This window comes from Colossoma macropomum, unplaced genomic scaffold (assembly GCF_904425465.1).
Source record: "Colossoma macropomum unplaced genomic scaffold, Colossoma_macropomum, whole genome shotgun sequence".
NCBI classification, from domain to species: Eukaryota; Metazoa; Chordata; class Actinopteri; order Characiformes; family Serrasalmidae; genus Colossoma; species Colossoma macropomum.
This window is the reverse complement of record NW_023494802.1, coordinates 13443834-13466681: the sequence shown is the minus strand read 5'-3', so window position 1 is coordinate 13466681 and position 22848 is coordinate 13443834. Positions and strand designations below refer to the sequence as shown.

The window sequence follows — 22848 nt, the reverse complement described above, 5'->3', positions numbered from 1 at the left end:
TCTCAGCAGAGAGTATTTACCTTGTGGCTGAGGTGATGGACCTTGTCGTCCAAATCATTTGCTTTCTTTTCCAGTTCAGACAGGGACTTGTTCTGAGCTGTTACTGTGCGCAGGAGCTGGTCTTTCCTCTGGTTTAGTAGGGTCTCAGTGCGATTGCGTGTGTCTTGAGACTGCTCCACAGGGCTCTCCGGCCCAAACACAGAGGCATTACAGCGCTGCTCGGCGTCCAGGGACTGCTGGTAGTACTTCCGCACCTTTTCAAACTGATCTGCACACAGACAGACAGAACAGACATCAACATTTTCAGAACATGCTCAGAATCAGTCTTTTTAACAAGATGTACAAGAAGTTTGTGTTGGAACAGGAATCAACATAAATTATAATAAAAATGCCTAAAAATTAGAGACGGTATCATTCTGATACCAGGTACTGATATGAAGCAGATGTAGGCAGAAAATGCAGGATTGTTTATTGGAGGAAAAAAAAAAGAATTAGATACTGTAATGAATCTAGCCTGAAATAGCACACACTCACATTTGGCTATGTTGTTAGCTGTGTATTTGTTCCTGTGTAGTAAGAGTGTTTGAGTAGCTTGAGAATAATAGGCTACTTTTAGATGATCATTTTAAGTTCTTCAATTATAAAGAGGGGTTTAACTCAATTAAAAACAGAAAAGGAAGTGGTATTGTGCCATCTCTGATAAAGATATTGAAAATCCACTACACAAAAGTATAAAACATGCAGTGTCGTTTACAGTTAAATCATAACTTCTAAAGTTGTATACAGTCATAAAGTACATGTACTGTATTCTGTGCCTAAACACAGCAGAAAAAGAAGCTTCTTCACTGGTGTACCTGCGAATCCAGCAGTGAAGTAGTTGTTCAGGTCTCTACGCCGCTGAGCTACCGTATCGTTAAGGTCTCTGAGCTCCTGCTCCATTGAGGTCAGGTTCCGTTTCAGGATGTTGTCCTGCTCTGCCGTCCCATTCATCTCTCTCTCTAGGTCCATCAAACGGCCATCAGTGACAACTATCTCAGCCCTGAGCCAAAAAAGAGTCACAGTTACTTCTTACTTAGTTCAATATTCCAAACACTTTAAGGTCGGTCAACTTGACATTTTAACACTGGAAAGAGTGAAAAGTAAGAGAGTTTTATTACTGTAGCAAAAATTTACCTAAATATGAGTAAAACCATTGGCAAAGAAAATTCACTAAAAAATTACGATAACTTGCATTAGTTTAATTAGCTAACTAACAAAGGAAAAATAACAGCTTTAGGTTTAATAAAATTTACGCTAGCAACATGTACTCAAGAACTGAAGTTTGAATAAGTCTAATTCATTGTTTCACATCTTTATTTAATATTAAGGTGTAATTTTGATTTACCAGAAAGCTCAATAAAAAGTAATATACAATTAAAAGTGAGCTTAGAAATTTTCTGTCTTCATTTACTTATTTCCTTTCACAAAATGAACACCTAAATTGTTGAATGTTTTAACCTTTTCAACTCCTTGAGACCACCGGTGGTTCCAAAACGCACTTCGTCATATTCTTCATAGCTTTCATATTTCATAGGCTACATTCAAAAGGTGGTTGTCATTTGAGAGCTGTAACTGTCTTCTTTCCAGTCAAATAGATGGGTAATGTAATTTTAAACCCTTATAATAGAAAGAGCTGAATTTTTTTTTGTCTACTGAAAGTCGACCCATTTTTCCACAAATCTGGGCTATAAACTATAAACAGATGGCGTCTCTTCAGTGATCTGCTCTGTAAAAATTATTTTTATAAAATAATATAAAGAGCGTCTAAGATTTTTGGCTTTTAGCAGTAAATTATAAGCATACAGCAATATATGTTTGATCATAAAACACATGTTCTGTTCATTTGAGGGGAGCTTTTACAAAAACATAAATAAATAAATAATATAAAAATGTACATTTATTTCATGCAGTTACTGAATAATTTGCCTTACGATTTGGTCATGTAAATTCAGATGGACAAACCAAAATATGCCCTGGTCAATAAGAGGTTAATAAGTGAACAGTTTTCAAGGCATCATTCAATAAATGTCAAACCATCTAAAAACCGCAGTATATGCTCATTTCTCTAAAGCACTGACAAAACTTTAGATGATAATGATTCAAATCTGAGGGAGTTAAGTTAAACAGTTGGCGTTTAAGGGAAAGAAAGGCGAAATTAAACATGTTCCATGGTGTTTAGATTTGTAGCCTGATTGGCTATCTTGACATTAGCTTAGCAAATCCAAAGACCCAAACAGTGCCACACACCAGTGCAAGTTTTCTTCTGATTCTTTGAATGTTCTGCTGAAGTAAGTGTAGATGATAAAAACTTATGCCTGACAGAGCTAGAGCCAGGTGACTGATGTTGGAGTGACAGAAAACTCAAATCAAACCTGTTCTGTGGTGTTTGGGACTGCAGTGTTTTAGTGAATGAGAGCTAAGTTATCTGGCCAAATGTGCCAGACACCACAGCACAGGCCTGGTTCCAGCTAACTGATGCTAAAATGACACCCATTTAGAGGAAATCTGGGAGCTGGTGTCAGGTTGAAAGCCAAAAATGAAAGTGTTCTGTGGTGTGTGTAGTTAGCTGTCAGCCTTTATTATAGCTCAGTGTAATTACATTACCTGATATCATCAATGGCTTGGCTGATCAGTTGGTACATCCTGTCTCTATCTCCGTCCTTCAGCAGGTCCTGGACCTCGGCCAGCTTCTTCATCAGCTCACGGATTCGGGCGTCACTAACGCCAGGCACTGTACCCGTCTCCAGGATCTTAGCTATGATAATGTGGATGTTGTCTAGATCGCTCTGGACTTGGCAGACAATATCGTCCCACAGCTGGAAGCAGGGGTGGCAGGACACACACTTGGGGAAGCTTCCAGTAAAACCACGAGCACATTCGTCACAGTGGCGCCCGCTCGCGCCCTCTCTGCACACACATGCCCCTGTGGTGCGGTTACACTGAAGAGCCTCTGCACCCAGCGGGTCACACCTACACTCTGTGCAAACGCAACACAGATACAACACAGTGAAGATCAAGAAAAACAAGTGAAAGCAGGTCTGACATTTAATGAGAGTTACTGTAAGAGTCTCTAAGACCTGCCATCTGCCAAGTGTGGATATATTCTGAGGTGTGGCAACTTTAACCCCTTAAACGGGTAAAAGGGATTGTATTTGTTCAAAATTTGCCTTTTTTTTTTAAACATAATCCTGCTTTAAGAGTCTGGGTTCTGTGATTATGCCTTTTATTTGGAGAAATAAATCACCCCATACAGTCAAAAAGCACATCTGTAAATCCAGGGATATTGGAGGTCTGGCCGTTCCCTGCTTCCAGCACTACCACTGGGCAGCAAATGCAAGCATTTTAGTTTATTGGAGGAGTGCATACCCTCGTTAGGTGTCCACCGCCACCCCTGCATGGATAGCTATAGAGCACGATATTGTTGGTACCTCTGTCCCCTTGCTCTCTCCTTGCTCTTTACAGGTAGGAAACCAGCTAGGGCTTCTCTGAAAGACAACCTCATGGTTGCAAATTCTCTTAAAAACTGGCACCAAATCAGGAAAGCTCTCGCACCCCTTGAAACCAGCATTTTCACCCACATTGCTTTTAGTCATGCTTTTCCTCCATCTCAAACAGGACAAAAAAGGGATTATTACTATAGAAAACATATATTGATAATATTTTTGCTTCCTTTTCCCAGCTTAGGTTAAAATTTGGACTGTCTCCTTTTCATTTTTTCTGACATTTAAAAATACACAGTTATGCTAAAACCACCAGCCCCTGAAGAATTTTTATTTTCTTATGACATCATATCCAGGTATGAAAGGTCTGGTGTCAAGATTTAAAAAAAATGTGCCCCATCTACCCAAAACCTGAAAGAGTTATGGGAAAATCTCTGATGAGACCTAGAAAAATGCTTTGCAGGGCATTCAGTCAAGTTCCATTAATTCAAATTATAAGCTAATCAGGTACAAAGTAATGCACAGACTGCACTACTCTCAAACAAAGTTACACTCAATATATCCATCTATAACGCTTGCGTGTGTTAAATGCATGAGCTGTGAAGGAACCTTGTGAAGGAACTGACCTCCCTCCAGACCCTGCAACTGGTCACCAAACCTAGAGGTCTATGGTCGCTGCAAGATCCATGCAATCCAGCATGGTATGACAATAGCTAAAAAAACAATCTTAATGGTCTGGAGCAAACAAATTGTACCCAAGTTTGAAACCTGGCTGAATGAGCTCTGTAGTGCACTGCATACAGAGACGGTCAGATATGGACGTCCTGTGAAATCTAGTAGATTTTCAGACACTTGGAATCCTCTTCTTATTTATCTAGATGACTGGCAAGGTCCAACAAGTAGTGTCTGACACGTAAGTGGGTACCAAATATGTAAATGTGCGAATGAGCTGCTGAGTTGTTTTTTCTCCCTTCTTGTTATCTGGAGTAGCTGATGGCATGGGTGGGAGTGGGAACAGTTTCCTGTCACTGTTTGTCAATTTACTTGATGTGTTGCAAAAATACAGATTTAATATATTAACTAAAAAAATAAAAAAGAAATCGCCAGTGTGATCTGTAGCATCTATATGCCTGTGTGCACACGAAGGGGAGTCGGATTCCGTTTCCTTCAGCTTGTCAACAAATGCAAGTGTACAGCTGTCCATGAGTGGAGCTCACAGCATGTTCTGTATGGTGTAAAAGTGAAATACACTCTGCAGTTGTAGGGGAGCCTAAGATTCTTACATAATGCTGCTTTAACTCTTACCCTCACATCGCACGTTTGGATTCCCCCAGTGGAGCGCCTCGCACTCAGTACACTGCTGCCCTCCAAAACCAGGCCTGCAGTGACACTGACCACTGATCTACACACATACAGAGAGAACAGGAGTGATGGTGAGTGAAAGTCTTTTAATTTAAATCTTTCCTCAGATTGTGTGCAATACAGGGCTTGAATACTTCTGTCCAATACATTGTGTCAGTTATGATAAAGTCAGCTAGTAAGTTAAGGTAGTTACAGTTAGTTAGTCATACCAGGTTGCAGTGAGGGCTGAGGGAGTTCTGTGGGTGGCACTCGCAGGCCTCACAGCCCTGGTCCATTCCCAGGTTCCAGTGGTTGGGGGCACACTGGTCACAGCTGTGGCCTTCAACATTGGTCCTGCAGGGACACGACCCAGTTCGCCCGTTACAGTAACACAACCCGTCACTGCAGTGGGCCTGCTGCGTCCCCAACGTCATACACGTACAGCCTGCAGGGCAGAGGGTTACAGACCAAACGTGAGGAAAGGTCAGGAAACTGTGTAGCATAACAGGGCAATCATTTCAGCGCACAGTAAAAAGCAGGTTTGTTCTTTTCCAATTCCTCAGCAGCTTCATCAAAATGATAACAATATATACTGGTGATATTGTATCTAATCAAAACAGAAAAAAGTTGGAATGCAGTCTCAAACTTGTGGACACTCAATGTAAATCGTACAGTTCACTGCATAAGTAGCCAGGTAATAATGATGTAATTACGTAAATACATGTGAATAATTATGTACTGTAAAAATATAGCAATATATAGCATATAGAACTATAGAAAAACTAAGAGCTAATAAATGAAAGTGAAAGTGAAGTGATCAGATCTACAGTTTCCAACTTTAAGAGAGTGGATATGATAACTATATAACAAAAAGCATCAGAGAGATTTATTGCTGTACTTACGCCTGCAGTCCCTGACCAGCGCATTGCCATAGTAACCAGGCTTGCACTCGGAGCAGGACGCCCCGTCTGTGTTGTACAGACACTTCAGGCACTGGCCCGTGCGAGGGTCACATGAGCCCGGGTCCTCGGCCACTATATTCCTATTACACTCGCACTGCCGGCACTCCCCACCAGCCTGCTCTGGGTTACCGTAGTAACCAGGAGCACACTGGTCACAGCGAGACCCTAAAAGAAACAGTGCCATGTCAACAACAACTTTACTTTGCAGAACTCCTATAAACTTAGATGTACAGAAATGCCCATTATACAGTTGACAGACAGGGGTGAAATCAAACTATCAATATTTAATGAAGACCAATAATGAATAGCAGTATTTAATAATGACTGATGACCTGTGTATCCCTGCTTGCAGTGGCAAATGATCAGGTTGGATGCTGGCTCCATATGGCAGGAATCTCCGTTGGAATGACCACTGTCCAGGTAACCTGGACACGGACAGGGGCGGCAATGCTCCCCTGAACCCAGGACCGGGTTACCATAGAAACCATCCATACACCTACAGCAGAGAGGTGTAGGATGTAATAAGAATTTAGAACATATGTTATTAGACTGGATGAAGGAAATAAACTGCAGATGAAAGATATGACTGACCTCTCACACTGATGACCTGCTGTGTGGTCTCTGCACTCATGGCAGGCACCAGTGTGTGGGTCACAGCTCTCTGCATGCCCGTTACATTGGCATGGTCTGCAGTTAGGGAAGCCCCAGTGGCCAGGCTGGCAATTGGAGCACTGGCGGCCATGGGCTCCAGTATTACATGGGCATTGACCTGTTGAAGGGTCACACTGTTGTGCTGCTGCGCCATCAAAGTGGCAGTCACATGCTAAAGGAAACACAGAGAATACAGAGAGGATTTATTAGTTTACAGAATGTTTTTTCTATAGTTTTACAGAAATGCTGTTCCAGGGTGTGGAATCAGCAGATCCAAGTAACACTGTCAACAATTTGTAGTCAGTCTTATGAAATTAGAGGAGGTAAAGTGGGTCCTATGTTAGAGTAGGAAAACAAACACATGCACAGCACGGGCTCCTCCGGTACCGACTTTAGGAGCCACTACCCTAAAGCATCTTACTAGTGCAGCCATAGGGTCCAAATCCATATGTTCTCGGTGCACACTGGTCACAGTTACGGCCAATCACATTGGGTTTACAGCGACAATGACCTCCAACCTTGTCACACTCAGCACTTAGTGAACCCTGAGGGTCACAGTGACAAGCTACAGAGAAAAAAAGACATAGAAAAGTTAATAAACACGAACACAGCAATTCTAGTAACAGTGTAGAAACACCTGGTAATTACAAAAAATCTATCAATAGCCAACGGTTTAATTTATGAGCTACAATATGATCTTATTAACCTAAAATGACATTTTGCATAGTTATTAGGGGTTATTGTTCATTTTTCTGATTTATGAAACTGTACTGAAATTGTTTCACCCTTAACAGTTTTGTTATATCAACTGAGTTTTATAGCCCTAATCACTCTGATATAAGACTGTAGGTCATGGAGGACTTACGAAGAGCTCCACCATGCATCACAGAGGAGATGCTGCAGATAAGTTTGATGCACATCTCAGCCAGCGGTGGCATGGGAGCAGCCATGAAGGATTCCACACACATGTAGCGCACCATCTCCTCCCGCCGCTGCTGCGCCAGGGGGTCATTACCCTGGAAACCTGGCAGCTCCTCATACTTGGGCATCAAAACCAGCTACAAAAAGAGAGACACAGAAAGGGGGGATGGTGTGGGGGCAGAGAGAGAAGGGGAGGGAGAGAAAGAGAGAGAGAAAGAGAACGAGAGAAAGAGAGCAAAAAAGAGAAATTAATAAAAGTCAGTTATTCTATGTAACATTTGCTTTGACTTAAATTTTTAAACAGAAGTTTTACTTTTATTTAAACCTTTAAGAGACAGAACAACCAGACAGCAGATGTTTATATTTTCTGTTCTGAAGGACTAATTAAAAAAAAAAATCAATAAGATCCTGCTGAATGTCATCCAAGAACTAGGAATTAACCTTCAGATATTGTACAACTACTGCAATTAATTTATTCTTCATGCAAGTGTGGTAGAAGCTCTGCAAAAAATCAGGATGTACAGAATCGACTTCATTTAACCACAAGATGGCGATAGACTGCTATAAACTTAGTAAGCAATGCCAGGCTTTTTAAACCATATTACTAGGAGGCACTAACTGAGAACGTGTAGAGAGGAGAACTGCCACTCAGTAATGCCTTCCAGGTTTGTCAAACACTGGAGGGCGCTCCTGAGTGAGTCCAAAATGAATTTGATAATGTGGAGCATTTCAGCAAAATCATAGTTTATAAATGCTTAAACATTTTTATAGAAAAGAATACAATCATTTCCTGAACACAGAACAACATAAAACAGTTTAACACCGCTGTTATATTTTTAAGAGCTTTTAAACTTAAGTCATTTGATTTTATAATGGTGCCTCATGCACCAATCAGCATTCAATAGCAGTAATGCCAATTAGTCAGCGCTCAGTAGCAGTAATGCTAGTGTCCTACTCCTCAAAACCTGTTTTCTGCAGAAAAAAGTACATTTTCAGGTATGATTTCTGTGATTTTTAGTGAAATACATTCTTCTACTTTCCAAAATTAATATAAGGGTCAGGACAAGTGGTTTAAACCAATTTTAACTTTTCACTTTTTAGCCGTTTAGCTCCACCCTCATTCATTTACGACTCACTTGTGGGTGCCCTCTGGCGTTTTGCCGTGATGTTTTTGATATAACAGGATGAATATGAAGTGGCCAGGCTCTCCTTAAACCAGCTCTGGCACTAACACAAAATCTTTATAGGAAAGTCTGTTTACACGGCAGCCAGCACGACAGGCAACGCCAGCCATACAAGATCAGGCTCCTATCTCTTTGAATGGAGAGATACATATAAACTGGAAACTGACGGCCAGGTTACTGAATTAAAAACATATTTGAAATCACTGGAAAAAATAGACAAAACCTCATGAACAGATTTTAGCATTTGGTTCAAATAATGCACAAAAATGTGTTTTTCAGGTTGTACTGACTACTGTGCTTGTGAGATCTTGACAATAGTCACCTTTACATGCAGCCCAATAATTCATTAATAATCTGTCTAATAGCTCAATCGGAATAGAATACATCCATCTATACACCTCAATCGGAATAGACTAGTTCAATTGAGGCCATTCGGAATACAATTTGTATCCGATTGAACGAGGTGGGTAATCCTGTAAATAATCCGTTAAATAGAAGAATAATAACCATGTAAACACCTGTATCCAATTACATTCCCAATCGGAACGTGTAAGTACATTCTGCGCATGTGCTTTCAACATGAAAGCGGGAGCAGAAACTGGTCTGCAGAGGAGACGAAGTTTATACTTTCAACTTTAAAAGACGGCGGTGGGATGGGGGTCCAGCTTATGTTTGTCAGAAACTGACGTCTTCCTCTCGCCGCTTCTTTAATACATGTGAAGTACATTTTAAAGCAATTAAAAAAATAAAGGGCGCCAGCTGAAAACTCGTCTCACTCTGACTGGACTTTACGTGATGCTCGCTGTCATGGTAACATTTACTACATGTAAGTGGTTCTCTACGCTTTCGTGTCATTTTGGATCTGATTACTTGTAGTCTGCATGTAAACAGAGATTTTCCATCAGACTGTTGAGTGGAGTATGTATATAAACACCTCAGTCTTAATCTGTAATCGGAATGTATTTAATCGGAATCTTTGCATGTAAACAGCCATTGAGGGAGAACATTTCCTACTAGCAGCTTAACTAGCAAGCTGATTTTTACAGAAGGGCAGGACTTTCTCTGGAAACAGACGTCATGATCAGCATTACAAGCTTTCCCATTAATTTTCCAACCAGTGACCATTTTCCTCCTGTATAACGTTTCTGACTATCAGTGCATCTGATATTTTGATGATTCAGAACAATAAATACACTTACTATGAGCCACTTCTATTAAAATTAAATATTTTTCTGAAAAAATTACCTGAAATCACACCAGTACAAGTTTCATCTCTGTTGTAAAATATATGTTCTGATAATTAAATATTGGGTATAGTAGTTCTAACCGAGTCGATGAGGATGTAGGCAGTGAGGTGTCTGTAAGAGACTGCATGGCGCTGGAAGCGGATGGAAACCACATAGCGGTTGCTGGGCTCGAAGCAGAAAGGCCGAGGCATCTGGATGTACCTGTGAAGAATTTCACACTTTTAGTCAGAGCGGGAGAAAAATCAATGCAACACCATACAACAGTATTGGGATATTTAAGGTGAAAACTGTATATTTACACTGAAACCCATGTGTTGACATTTGGTAAACTCAGTATTAGATTTATAGGATAATAAAATCCACTGTAGCCTAAATGAAGAAGAAGCCTTTTTTCTTTCTGGTGAGAACAAAGCTTCCGTCAGTGGTTCACAGGAGGATATGTTTGAACATTAATGAGTGTTTTCCTGATTCATAATAATGTTTTGCTTCATAAAAGTGCTAAATAGAGTTTTCATTTGAAGTCATAAGTTTCAGTCTAAAGTAATAAACTGCAATTTATTATATTACAAATCTTTAAACTCAGTAGAAAGATATTGTGAAAATATCATATTGTGGGGTCTGTACTGATTGTCACCTTTAGCTGTTAGTGCTTTTCATTTACACTCTATAGAGGTTTGTTTTCCTGTGCAGTCTACAAGCCAAAAAGAGGCACAAGCATTAGCCTCTCTCTCTCTCTCTCTCTCTCTCTCTCTCTCTCTCTCTCTCTCTCTCTCTCTCTCTCTCTCATGGAAACGTCTCATACTAAGTGGTGTCTACACTAAAGAACTTACACGGACCACACAGGAGAGGCCACTGACAACTGAACAGCAAAGACAGAGGAGAGACTCTACGTTTCAGCACTAAGAGCTCCCTCTCTAGGAATGTTGGTGCTGTGTGTCATAGAGATGAGACAATCAACAATTTCCTTAAGGTTCTAACTTCTGTTCAGACACACAAAGCATAACAGACGTAATAACTACTTATCAAACAACCAACTTTTAGTTAAAGCTGTTAGGCAGATTATCGTAGTCTTCAGCAGATTGCGGCACTAAAAAACAGGCTTTTAAAAGGGCATAAATTAAGTGTAAAAGATGATATCAAAAAACTAACAAAAAGGCCAAAGTCAACAATAAAAACAACAATATATATATATATATATTTATGTATATATATGTGCATATCAAAATTAAATAATTAACTGGAGGCAGTTGTGGAGTCTTCAATGAATTTCAGTGGTTTACACTGTAAAACACACCTCACTAACACATCACTCGAGTGCAAAACACTGAACCCAAATTTTGCGATAATATTAAAAAAACATAATGACTTACTGTGTCATTTTAAAGCACTATTTAGCCTTAGTACCTAACAGTGTCCAAAATTTTAAGCACATTTCAGGAGGGAAAAACATGCCTATTGGCACCAATTCAATTTAAATTCAACTTAAACCTCAATCTGAGCATCAAGCACTAAACCCTGATTAAGTCACACAAGCTTTTCCTGGCTCTGCGGCTCATTTTCAGCTCAGGCTGCTAATTGGTTCTGCCTGAGCCCACAGCAGCAGGACACAGCAGCAGGAGGAAACACGGTGTAGTGAAGCAGTCACTCACTCACACACACATCCGGAGCTGAAAACAGCACACTCAGCCAATCAGCTCTCTCACACATGCCTGCTCTGGAATGCACTTCCACTATGCCCCCTCAGTATCAGCTTGTAGATTTAGCACTTCAGTAAGAAACAACAGTGATTTTAATACAGCGTATGCAGTGTTTTTCTACACTAGAGGACAAAATTTAGCAACTCCCAATATTATATTCTTTGCTCATAGTAAGACAGACAGACAAACACACAAATAAAGACAAAACACAGACACACAAACAAACACAGTAACTCATATAGTACACCAAACACTCCAATCACTCAACATGCACCCACAAATACATATGCACACACACGCTGGGCACACAGAGGGGACGTTACCTCTTGTGGTGAGGCAAGATGACAATGTACATCTGCTCTGTGGGCAGCAGGTTTCCACAGCGAGGGCTGGTGGGCAGCAAGACGGACGTAATGCTCACAATGGCCTCCCAATCTTCTGTGGACTGTTACGAATAAGTGTCAGGAACATACTTTTTATAAGAAATGAATAAGCATATGAAACATATTACAGTCTAACCTGGTATATTTTGAGGAAAATAATATCATACGTAAACACCTGTGACAATTTTAGCCCTTTAAGGCTGATGCAAAAAGGGGCCATTTTATCTATTTCTTCCATTAATAATGCAATTTCATCATACAGTCATAGATTCTTCTTAGCAGTACCAGGCTTGTTGGGTTCATGTGGTTCCTGACAGTATTAGTGACTGTGCTACCTTGGGAATGATCCCATACCTACACATTCTATCCCCTTGTTATGATGTTAGCACTCATCAGCAGTCAAACCTTTCAGCTTCTTAAACCACCAAAAGAAAATGTTTAAATCTAAAGATTTTTAATTTGTACTTTTAACAATAGTTTGGAAAAAAACTGCCAAATTACTATTGAAGCAAAATGTTCTCTTCAAAGATGACACATGAACATGAAGCTAGGTGTTGAGAAATGTACCCAAAATATTAGTAAACAGCCGCTTTATGTTAAGAAAAGCTTGTAGGTGTTTTCCTTACTTAACCGAAAGGTAACAGTGCTAATTAAACATTAAAGGTCATTAAAGATTAGGTGTCATCAAAATTCTGACAGGTAGTGAACATACTGAACTTAAAAAAAGAGTCCAGGGCTGACCTCTGGCTCATAGCGGATCATGATGTCATATTCCATGGCGTAAGCGATATTGTCGATGGTGAAGACGAGCCCAGCGCCGTCTTTAACCCGAGCAAAGCCCGGTCCAGTCCAGGTGACCATCTGACCCGGCTGCCTCTCTCTGTGTACAGTCATCACGTCAGGCTGTAGAAACACCAACACAAAGACACGAGTAAACACACAAGCACAGCGTGCTGACAACCTGCACACTGCTGAGGCTTAACGGCTCATAACCTCCATTTTTCTTGAATTAATTCCGCTTATGACATTTATGTGACTTTATGTACCAAAAACAGTCCTAATTCATTTTTACCGGACCATTGTCCATCCTCTCTTTATCCCCCGTTTAGAATTAAACAGGCTGTTTTTGTTACTGTGCCTTTAAGAGTGATCTAAGAAAATGACCTCTGTTCTGATTGTCTGCCTGTATTGAGCTTCATTCAAAATGCAGTCCAGGCTGAAACATTCCTTATAACTTCAGTGTAAATGGGTGGGGCTAAACTGCTGTAAACTGAATAGGAGGATAAATGTTTATGTGTTTTGTTTTGTGATATTATAAAAATACTATATGCAAAACAGACTTTTTTGCAGACTTGTTTACAAACTATACCAAACTCTTTTACTTCAATAAAGTGAGGACATTTTGGTTTTCCATGACATGAACTTCACTTACATAATTTTCCCCTCTTCCCCAAACGTAGTTGATCAGCCAAGACGTCCAGTATCAGAAGTTTGCTTCTTTAGTTTTGCACTGGAGCTACAAGGCTAATAGAGCTAACAAGTAATAGAAGCAGATTTACACCAATTAGCATCTTGTTAACTGCATGTCTAAAGTCACTGTGTTGGTGTCTGACAGTGCACACTGTTATCTATAAAAATATACAAAGGCACTATTTTAGTCCATTTCATTCAGGCATTACTTTAGTCCATCTGTTGGGATTTAAGCTTCCATCACTTGTTAACCACATTAGCCTTGTAGCTCCAGTGCAAAACTAAACAAGCAGACGTCAGACATTAAGCATGTTTTGGCTGACTAACTGCATTTGGTGTGATGAGACAAACTGTGTACATTTGATTTTTGTCAAACTCTTCCTTCAGAGAGAGAAAGGCTAGAGAAGGAGAAAGGTGAGAGAGTCAAACGTACAGTCTGCTGCAGCTGACGGATGCGTCTCAGTGCTGCCCTCTGCTGCTGGGCGATTCGGCGGTGGCGCTTGTGTCTCCTCAGCTGGTTGTTGAGATGCTCAGCACAGTTATTCACCGCCTGAGGCCGCGGATTCCCCTGAACAACAGAGAGGGAGACAGAGAGAAAGAAAGACTGCAGAACCTGAAGGAGTAATGTTGTATTCTATGTATGTAGGTGAACAGAAGTCGTGTATTTCCAGGACAGTTCTGTACTGCAGCTTTACAAAGAAATGGTACCATCTCCCCTATATGAAAGAAAGATGCCAGATGGGAAAAAATAATATTCTTATGAACACTGAATTTCTTTGTTCTGTACCGGAGCACAGAATATCTGGTCACTATATATGATCACTGTATAATAATGCTGTCATAGCACTGCATAATTCCATTTTTTTAATTTTTCATTAGAAAACACCTGCTGCCTTTTACAATGTGTTAACACCCAATGACGAATGCACCAGCAGAAATGATTCAACATTACATGCAATAAAATGTCTTTTTTTCATGTTATAATGTAAAGTGTGGAGCATGTATTTGCATATTCCCACAAATGTAACAAACATAATTTTATTTAAAATGTTATGTTATGACAAAGACAATATTTGTAATGACAAAGACAATATTTATCATTTAAAATCATCCGTAATCTACCTAAAGAAACATTATGATTGCTGAAGCTGACAAACCCCTTAGCTTAGAGTGTTTGGACACTAGGCTTACAAACACAGCCATAGAAAGTGATTTTGCAGGGCAGTGAATAAAAGCTGCCGCCCTTTATGTAGCAGACTTGGGTTCGGTTCCCTGTCTGGGCAGGAACACCACGCAATACCAATAAGAACCATTGGGCAAAACTCCCAACGCTGCATTAAACCTACCTCTGTAACATGACTAAATTGCAGGTTGCTCTGGATAAGAGTGTCTGGCAAATGCAGAATGACAACAGGGAGAGCTGGGAAGAGGCAGTTGTGTTATGACAGTCAGTGAATAAAGGAATGTGCTGCAATGGGACACTCACAAAGTATGTTTTGTTAGGAGAGAAAGAAGGACAGACAGAAAGACGGAGAATGAGTGTGAAAGAGAGGCGGAGATTGTATGTGTTTGCATGTGTGGCAAGCATAACTAACTCTATTTGACAGATTGGCATCTCCTCATTTTTCAGATGTTATTCTGGGTCACTTCAGCTATGGTGTGTTCACTGTTCAGACTGTCTGCATGACCAACTCTGTCTGGTTTCTAGGATGATGTACGGCAAGGGTGTAAATTCTTTAACCTCAAAAAACATTTGATTAAATTACAATGGAAAAAATATTAAATGATTCAGCGTATCAGGAAATTTCAAATGATTGGCTGAAAGGCACTCAGTGTGTGCTAATATTTCCAAATACTGGCACTCTGATTGCATGTTTTAAGTCTCATGTTTATTAACCTGTAACCTAGCAACAACCAGGACCTTAAATCCAGTCTAGGATTTTGTATGTTTGGTAGGTGAGACACTAGATGGCTGATCAGTTACATCAACAGTTCAGTTGACAACCAATGATTACAAAATCCAGGAGCGAAAACTGGATTCACAGTCCAGACTTAAAGATCTCTGATATACACTGATCAGCCACTCCTCATACCTCCTTATATCTACACTCTTTATCCATTTTATCAGCTCCACTTACTATATAGGTGCACTTTGTAGTTCTACAATTACAGACTGGAGTTCATCTGTTTCTCTGTATACTTTGTTACCCCCTTTTAGCCTGTTCTTTAATGGTCAGGACCTCCACAGGACCACCACAGAGCAAGTTTTATTTGGGTGTTGGATCATTCCCAACACTGTAGTGACACTTACATGGTGGTGGTGTGTTAGTGTGTTATGCTGGTACGAGTGGATCAGACACAGCAGTGCTGCTGGAGTTTGTAAACACCTCAGTGTCACTGCTGGACTGAGAATAGTCCACCAACCAAAAATATCTAGCCAATAGCGTCCTGTGAGCACTGATAAAGGACTAGAGGAAGACCAACACAAACTGTGCAGCAACAGATGAGCTACTGTTTCTGACTCTACAAGGTGGACCAACAAGGTAGGTGTGTCTAAAAGAGTGGACAGTAAGCGTAACAATCACAATATTACACTTACAGTGAACTATTGTGTAAATATATTACATTCTAACATTGCAAAATCAATGCAGTTGAGTCACCACCTTCAAATCAACAAGGTACATCGCATACAGTCCTATCTGATGCAGTCCATACACAGTACAAAGTATGACTGGACCCAAACCATTTGAACTGGCAAAAGAGCAGCAGCAACGTGTCAGCACCTTTAACATTAACCTCAGATTAAAAACAGAACCACCTTCACTCCGTGGCACTCTGCTGCAGCACAATTCACATTATTCACACCCACCTAAACCTCAGTGTGCCTCACAGTTTACATTCCATTATTTGGTGGGTTGTGTGTGTCTGGGCCTGCCCTGAGGACCCACAGGTGATATGATGATGCTGATATCAGATAAGCTGCAGTTCCTGCTGCTGCTGTTTTGATTTTGTTATGGAGCATAAGCACGTTTCAGTACGAGAGGCCCTTCTCTTTCAGGAAAAGATGAACTTCTGTTTCAGTGTTATGGAATTCTTTCTTGTGGAATGAGCTAGAAGATCATTTGGTTCAAATAACTTCGAAAAAATGATCCTGGCTAAGTAAGTAATGTGCAAAAGGTCCATTTTTACTGCAATGCTTAATCTACAAGAGATACTTTGAGAGCCAGTACAAAAAAACAAAATAAAATTTTTACTTAAAAAATTTTACCCCATATCAAGCTGATGAGGAAGGACATCTTTAGTGTCCTCCTTTTTTACTTCTGTACCAGAACTACTAGGCTAACATAACTAACAAGCAATGGAAGAATGGATAGACTGCATTTTTGTAGATATCAGCAAATCACACAGTGTCAAAAAACACACAGATCTAAATCTAGAAGCTTGAGCTTTACAATTTGATCTAATTACATGGAAGTGTGTGTTAATTTAGCAATGTAATTTGCATGGTGTTAATTTGTGAGGTATAATCTTCCATTATTTCTTAGCCTTGTATCTCCAGTGCACATTTTAAATCCTTGGACATCAAACTTTTCAATAAAATAACACATCAACCATATCAGAACCCACTATCATAGACCACGGGGATAAAATAGCTGTTTACTCACAGCAACTCAACACAGGTTAATCCTTCTAAATCCTCCATGTGTGATGACATGTATGTAAAAGATTACATGACAAAGCAGGAGAATAACTGATGATTCAGTGCTAATAAGGAACAATAAGGATGCTTTCAGATTGTAAGGTTTGGTTGGTTTGCAGTACTTACGGGTAGAGCGGAGTCATCAGGGGAATGGCCCACTGCCCCTTCAGCCTCGTATTTGAAGTAGTCCAAAGCAGCGCAGAAATATTCAGGTTGTACATCAGAGCACTGGCGGCCAATCAGGTGAGGCCGACAGTCACACTGGCCACTGTCCATCCTGCACCTGTAAAAGAAAGAAATGAGGATCAGCAGAATGAGAAACACTATATTTAAAGCTGTGTAAATGCCAAATGTTTATAACCTGATGGCTACGCTTGTAGAGCTGTTAATCAAGTAATTCTAACTTTATAGGAGAAGAAAAAAACTAACTTTAAAGTTAATCAATGGAACCAGACGTTTTTTCCGGGTCATTTTGGGCCATTATACAATATAAAATATGTCAAAAACTAAAAACCGTCAAAAAGAGATAGGAGGTTTTGTTCTGACAGCAGTGATACTTTCCAAACTTGGCATTCAAAAATTATCAGAAGTTATAGAAAAAACTGGACTCATAACACCTGTGCAGGACACCAAAAGTGTCACCATCAGATAAACCGTATTTAAAGCTTTCATATTTGTAAGAATCAACCTCTACTCTTGTTTCAGGTCTTAAAAACTACTGGTGTTTCTGACCATCCTTCTACTGTGAGAAGACAACTCAGCACCATGGGTCTGAAAGTATGTTTAGCTGTCAAGAAGGCATCACTAAAAAAAAAGGATGCTCAAAAAAGAGGAATCTCTGCAAGTCTTCTCAAAGCAATAGGCTGACGACCCCTATTAGAAGGTGTCTGTCCCAAACCCTAACCTCTCAATTTCAACTTGTGAAAACAATACTTAAAGTTGTTTGTAGGGATTTTTGAAGATGTTTGATTTCTTTTAAAGAGAAATTGAGTTAAATATTTAGATTTATCAGGAGTTTTTAAATAAAACAACTTTTGCTGTCTCACATTTTCATGTCAGTACTAAAACACACAGCGTTTTAGTCCATAGGCCGGAGCCTTATTTAGTCTTGCCCCTGCATTTCAGGGCAGGAAGTGAGACTGTATCCCTGTCCCTCATGGCCACACGGTGAGCAGTTAGTTTATTTTGAAGTAAATGTGTCCCAAAGTCTGAAAATCAAAGTGTATGTGTGTCACTACAATGTGCCACTAAAGAAACACGTATTTTCTGTAATTCAGTAAATGTTTCCTGCTTCTATGAGAAATATTATAATTTTATGTGTGTGTAACTGTTCAAAGCTGTGTTTGTTACTCATGTTTTGGTGTTTTTGAGCTTATAATTAGCAAAAATTGTAACTACTGAAACAGTCACTACTGAAACATTTGGTAAAGCTTTGATAGTGTTATGATACTTTAGTAGTGACAAAAAAGACGTTCCATCATTTGTTTTAATAAAATAAACATTGTTAAGACTTGAGGTCACTCAAAGGAACTGAGTAATCATGTCAGCCCTGTTCTTGCATAATGTAAACTCACGCTGCTCTTTCTACCTTCCAACCCTGCTTTATCACTCAGTAAAGTACATACAAACACCCTAACACATGTATGGTCATTACTGAGTCCCCAATATGCAGATAATTTAGGCAAACTTATCAACCAATTAAGAATAAATACGGTCATCAGAAAATGGTCAGGAAGTCAAGTTTTACCTCCATATTCTCCTCATCATCCACTTCTTAATCTGCTTCCGTACTTAACCTACTTCTATCGTTAGTCTACTTCCATCAGCCCCTCCTCCTCATCTTTCTGATCAACCTCCATGGGTTCCTCATCCTCAAATTTCTCATCTACATCCACGGGCTCCAACTCATCCAAAACAATGGCTGACAGAGTCCAAACCAGCTGATTAAACAGTGCTAACTGAAAGAAGTTCAGGTCAATGTTTGACCGATATTCGCTGGACTGATCTTCTTAGGTTTAGTGAGTCGAACAAAATGAAGTGATTGAGATTTTGTTGGTTTATCATTGTAAGGTAAGTTCTGTGATGTTTCGGAATGGAATTCTTATATATACTGTCTACCAGCTCTGCTTTATCACTCAATGAAGTACATACAGACATACATGTTACAGATACTTACTTGTTGCTGTATGCTCCACCAAAGTCACAGTCACAGGGTCTGCATCCTGAAAGGTCAGCACTGAGTCCCCAATACTCTGGCTGAACACAAAAACACAAACAAAACCTTGTTCCAGTCTTAATTCCAAAACTGGTTACTCTGATTTGCTGGTATATAAACTTATATATAAGTTTACTAATTACATAACTAACAAAGGACTATGGCAACTTTCACAGTGCAGTCGCACACATTTGATCTTTCTGCCTTGATTATTCATATTTGTGCTTGTGAGTGATCATGATTAGTGTGAACTACGTTGCCCAAAGAAGCTGAATAATCTTAAAAGCTAATGCTAATGTGCACAGCTGCTTTGGCGCTAATATTTCATAGGATGTCCCTTTAAGGTGGTAGTGCTAATTAGCATTGTTCTACCGAATGAACAAAAGCTATGCATGCCATGGACGACTTAGTCATAGACCAGTGTAGTCGTGCGTCATTCTGCAGTCCATGTTATGCCCATATTAGGGACTCTGGGTCTAAGCTTGATTTCTCTATGGCCAGAATAATTGGGGTTTTGGAAAAATCTGCCGCACCCTGTTTTAAATAAAAATGTTCAGAACCTGATACCTTTTGTCCTGTGTACATTTCTCTCCCAAATATCACTGGATTCACTGAATTACAAGGTCGTTAAAAAGCTGTAATACTAATACTGCTACATGTAAGCTAATGCTACTGTGCATCAATTTGATGTCACTAACCTACACGTAAGTAAGGTGGGCTGTGCTGGTGCTCTGATGAGTTGTGCTACCTTATGAAAATGTTCTACCGTAGTGCAAAATTACAGGTATACCCATAAACAAAACCTCTAGGTAGGATATTTTGATAGGCTAAAACTCCTTATCAAAAATACTACCAGTGCTAAAACTACGAAGCTGAATTTAGCTTATTTTTCGCCATATTCTTGCTTAAATGTGGCCGTTCCACCTTAAATAGTGCAGCAGTTGTTAGCTATCACAAACATTACTTAATGTTACTCAGCTGTCAAGCAGAAATAGGTAAACCTCCTCATATCATGCCTTTCAGTTCTCCATGAAAGTCAGCTTCTTTTTTGCCAGCTGCTTGTTCGAATTTTCCCATTCCACCTTAAATGGCGCAGCAGTTCAGAATGTAACAAGATGCTGACAAATATCCTCAGAAAATGTAACCAGCATTAAAATAATAATTAGGATATTAAATCAGTTTATCAGGGGGTGAGCAGTTATATTAAGCTGAGTCTGTACTGAATTAGCCTAAATGCAGGTAAGATTGTAGAGCTTTTCAAATCAAGCTGTACAGAATGGAAAGATCTCTCATGTTTCAGTCAGGAAAGGAATGACAAGGAGTACTCAGCATTAAAAAGGGTACGAGTATTCAGCACTGAGAAAGATGCATGATTAATTTGCTTTTAAGTTTATTGTCCTGCAGGCTTCATTGCCGGCCTTGTGTCCACAGTAAGCCTGGCAAACAGCACATCTAGTCCTCAACAGCTGACTGAAACCCACAACAGCTGTGCTGGACTACACAACGAACGCCGCCTCATAGTGCTTTAAAATACATGATAATACACTCTCTGAATGGTTCAATTTTCATTATAGCATGCTAGGAACGCACGAGACGGCTTATCTTGGCTTGCTTTTTTTAATTACTCAGTGTGGGCAGTGGTTAAAACTAAAAAAAAAAATGGGATAGTGTTTTGAATTGTAGCTATATTTGAAGCCAGAACATACCAACCAAATGTTTGTCTGTTGGTGTTTGTCCAGTCGCTGTTCTCTGGCCTTTACGTTTTTTACTACAGCTCTACATCTCTCATCATAAACCTCTCAAAATGTACCTTTTTCTACACTGTTAGATTGTGTTTCTGGTGATATTAAGCCTGTTTTCAATACTCCTATTTCCCTGTAATCTCTAAACAAAATGTTATGATTTTTTCCTGCATCATAAATGCAAAACTTACATCACCACCCATCAGTGGGCTCCCCATATTAACCAAAAAAGTCATGTTTCAGCTCCTCCTTCATCCACCCCATCTATCACCCAGCAAAACACTCAGCTAGCTTAACACTGGAGCTGGTCTTCATGGTTATCACTGCTTGTATCAGCCCTGTAATGTGAAGGTAGCTTTAGGAACTATTGCACTGAAAGTGGACTCTTACTATGCACTGGTTGCAGTAGCGGCCTGTGACGTATCTCTTGCAGGAGCAGTCTCCACTGATTGGATCACATGGGTCTCCCAGCATGGTGATGCCGCGTGGGTCACAGTTACACGCTGTCAAAAACATTGATGAAAACATGTATCCCACACAGATCCACAAACACCAACACAAACAAACCCTGCTTAAGCATAACATGCATATATATTTACCCACACAAATGTCCTAGCCACACAAATAGCATGTTCCTGAGGCCTTTCCACTGGTAAATTAACAGCTGCATGGAGAACTCACAACCACTGAATTACTGTTCCATATCTCCCTCCCCCTTAAACACACATACTCACGTTGGCACCCCAGAGGGTCGTTTTGGCTGAGGCCATAGTGTCGCTCTTTGCAGTAGTCACAGCGCTGACCCCTGACGTTGGGCTTACAGCGACACTGTCCACCAATCATTCCCAGATCCAAATCAGTGTGGCTGTCACACACACCACCCTCCAGAGAGCCCACTGGGTCACAGTCACACGCTACACACAGAAGAAAAGAGCGAGACAGAAAGCAAGAGTGAGCCAACGAGAGAGAGAGAGAGGGGAGAGAGAGAGAGAGAGAATAAAGTCTTAACAGAATAGCTGTTTTTACCGTAGCAGTCAATAAGCAAACACTGATCACTGTGGGAATTGCACAATGGGAGTAATGAAACACATATTTCACAATGATATGAATTTCAGCTCAACGATTTAATACATTTTGATAGAGGTAAAAAATGGCATTCTTTAAAGCCAATACAAAGAAGTGTGTTCTTCTGCTTTTTAATATGCCTTTCTCTGTAAATAACACAATTTCTCAATGTCGTGTGGAAACACAAGAATAAGAAAATGTCACAGATCGTTTTTTTACTCTGATAAACACAGCTGATAAAAGGCGCTTACTGATAAGAACTATGCTCTGAGTGAGCTTACACGCTCACTTGGAAAAAAATCACTGTGCATTCAGAAATCAAGGAAGCCTTGTGCATCTTTGATATACAGTAATAAAAATATGGCAGCACACAGAAAGCTCTGATTTTATACGCGGACAGTTATTTTCTTAGAGTTCAAATTGTCATGGCCTCCCCTGAGATCACATTAGACTTTTCTAGTCCTCTGATTACCTTTCACTCACCTAAAAGGCATTTTCCCTCCTTTTCAAGAACTGTTTATTTTATTATGCGACTTTTTAGCAATATCCTGCTCTGTTTTTTCATTTCAGCATTTTTTTCAACTGTTCCTCTGTGTTTCACCCATTCCACTGTTTTGACTACTTATTTTTCTGGTTTTTGCCTTTCAGAATTACATAGTTTGTATTGTTTTTTCTCCTGTCTGAGTTTTGTCGATGATATTGACTGTTTTCAAAGTCTGAAAATCAATGTGTAACCTTAAAAAATGTCACCACAGTAACACATATTTTCAGCAATTAAGTAAGCTTTTTGT

General features: G+C 39.8%; 1 protein-coding gene across 1 annotated transcript in view; it reads right to left on the bottom strand.

Annotated features, from left to right (window-relative positions):
* Positions 1 to 22848, bottom strand: part of lamb2l (laminin, beta 2-like) — a 71798-nt gene that overhangs the window by 6712 nt on the left and 42238 nt on the right. The window contains exons 11-28 of the mRNA XM_036591316.1: positions 21727 to 21906; positions 21383 to 21495; positions 19212 to 19291; positions 17162 to 17318; positions 13769 to 13903; positions 12607 to 12768; positions 11806 to 11927; positions 9866 to 9986; positions 7299 to 7491; positions 6855 to 6998; positions 6374 to 6605; positions 6115 to 6278; positions 5723 to 5947; positions 5051 to 5265; positions 4785 to 4881; positions 2644 to 3016; positions 855 to 1039; positions 21 to 268 (exon numbers count right to left, since the gene is read on the bottom strand). Of these exons, the coding sequence (XP_036447209.1) occupies positions 21 to 268; positions 855 to 1039; positions 2644 to 3016; positions 4785 to 4881; positions 5051 to 5265; positions 5723 to 5947; positions 6115 to 6278; positions 6374 to 6605; positions 6855 to 6998; positions 7299 to 7491; positions 9866 to 9986; positions 11806 to 11927; positions 12607 to 12768; positions 13769 to 13903; positions 17162 to 17318; positions 19212 to 19291; positions 21383 to 21495; positions 21727 to 21906 (3146 nt within the window). The remainder of the gene's footprint in view (positions 1 to 20; positions 269 to 854; positions 1040 to 2643; positions 3017 to 4784; positions 4882 to 5050; positions 5266 to 5722; positions 5948 to 6114; positions 6279 to 6373; positions 6606 to 6854; positions 6999 to 7298; positions 7492 to 9865; positions 9987 to 11805; positions 11928 to 12606; positions 12769 to 13768; positions 13904 to 17161; positions 17319 to 19211; positions 19292 to 21382; positions 21496 to 21726; positions 21907 to 22848) is intronic.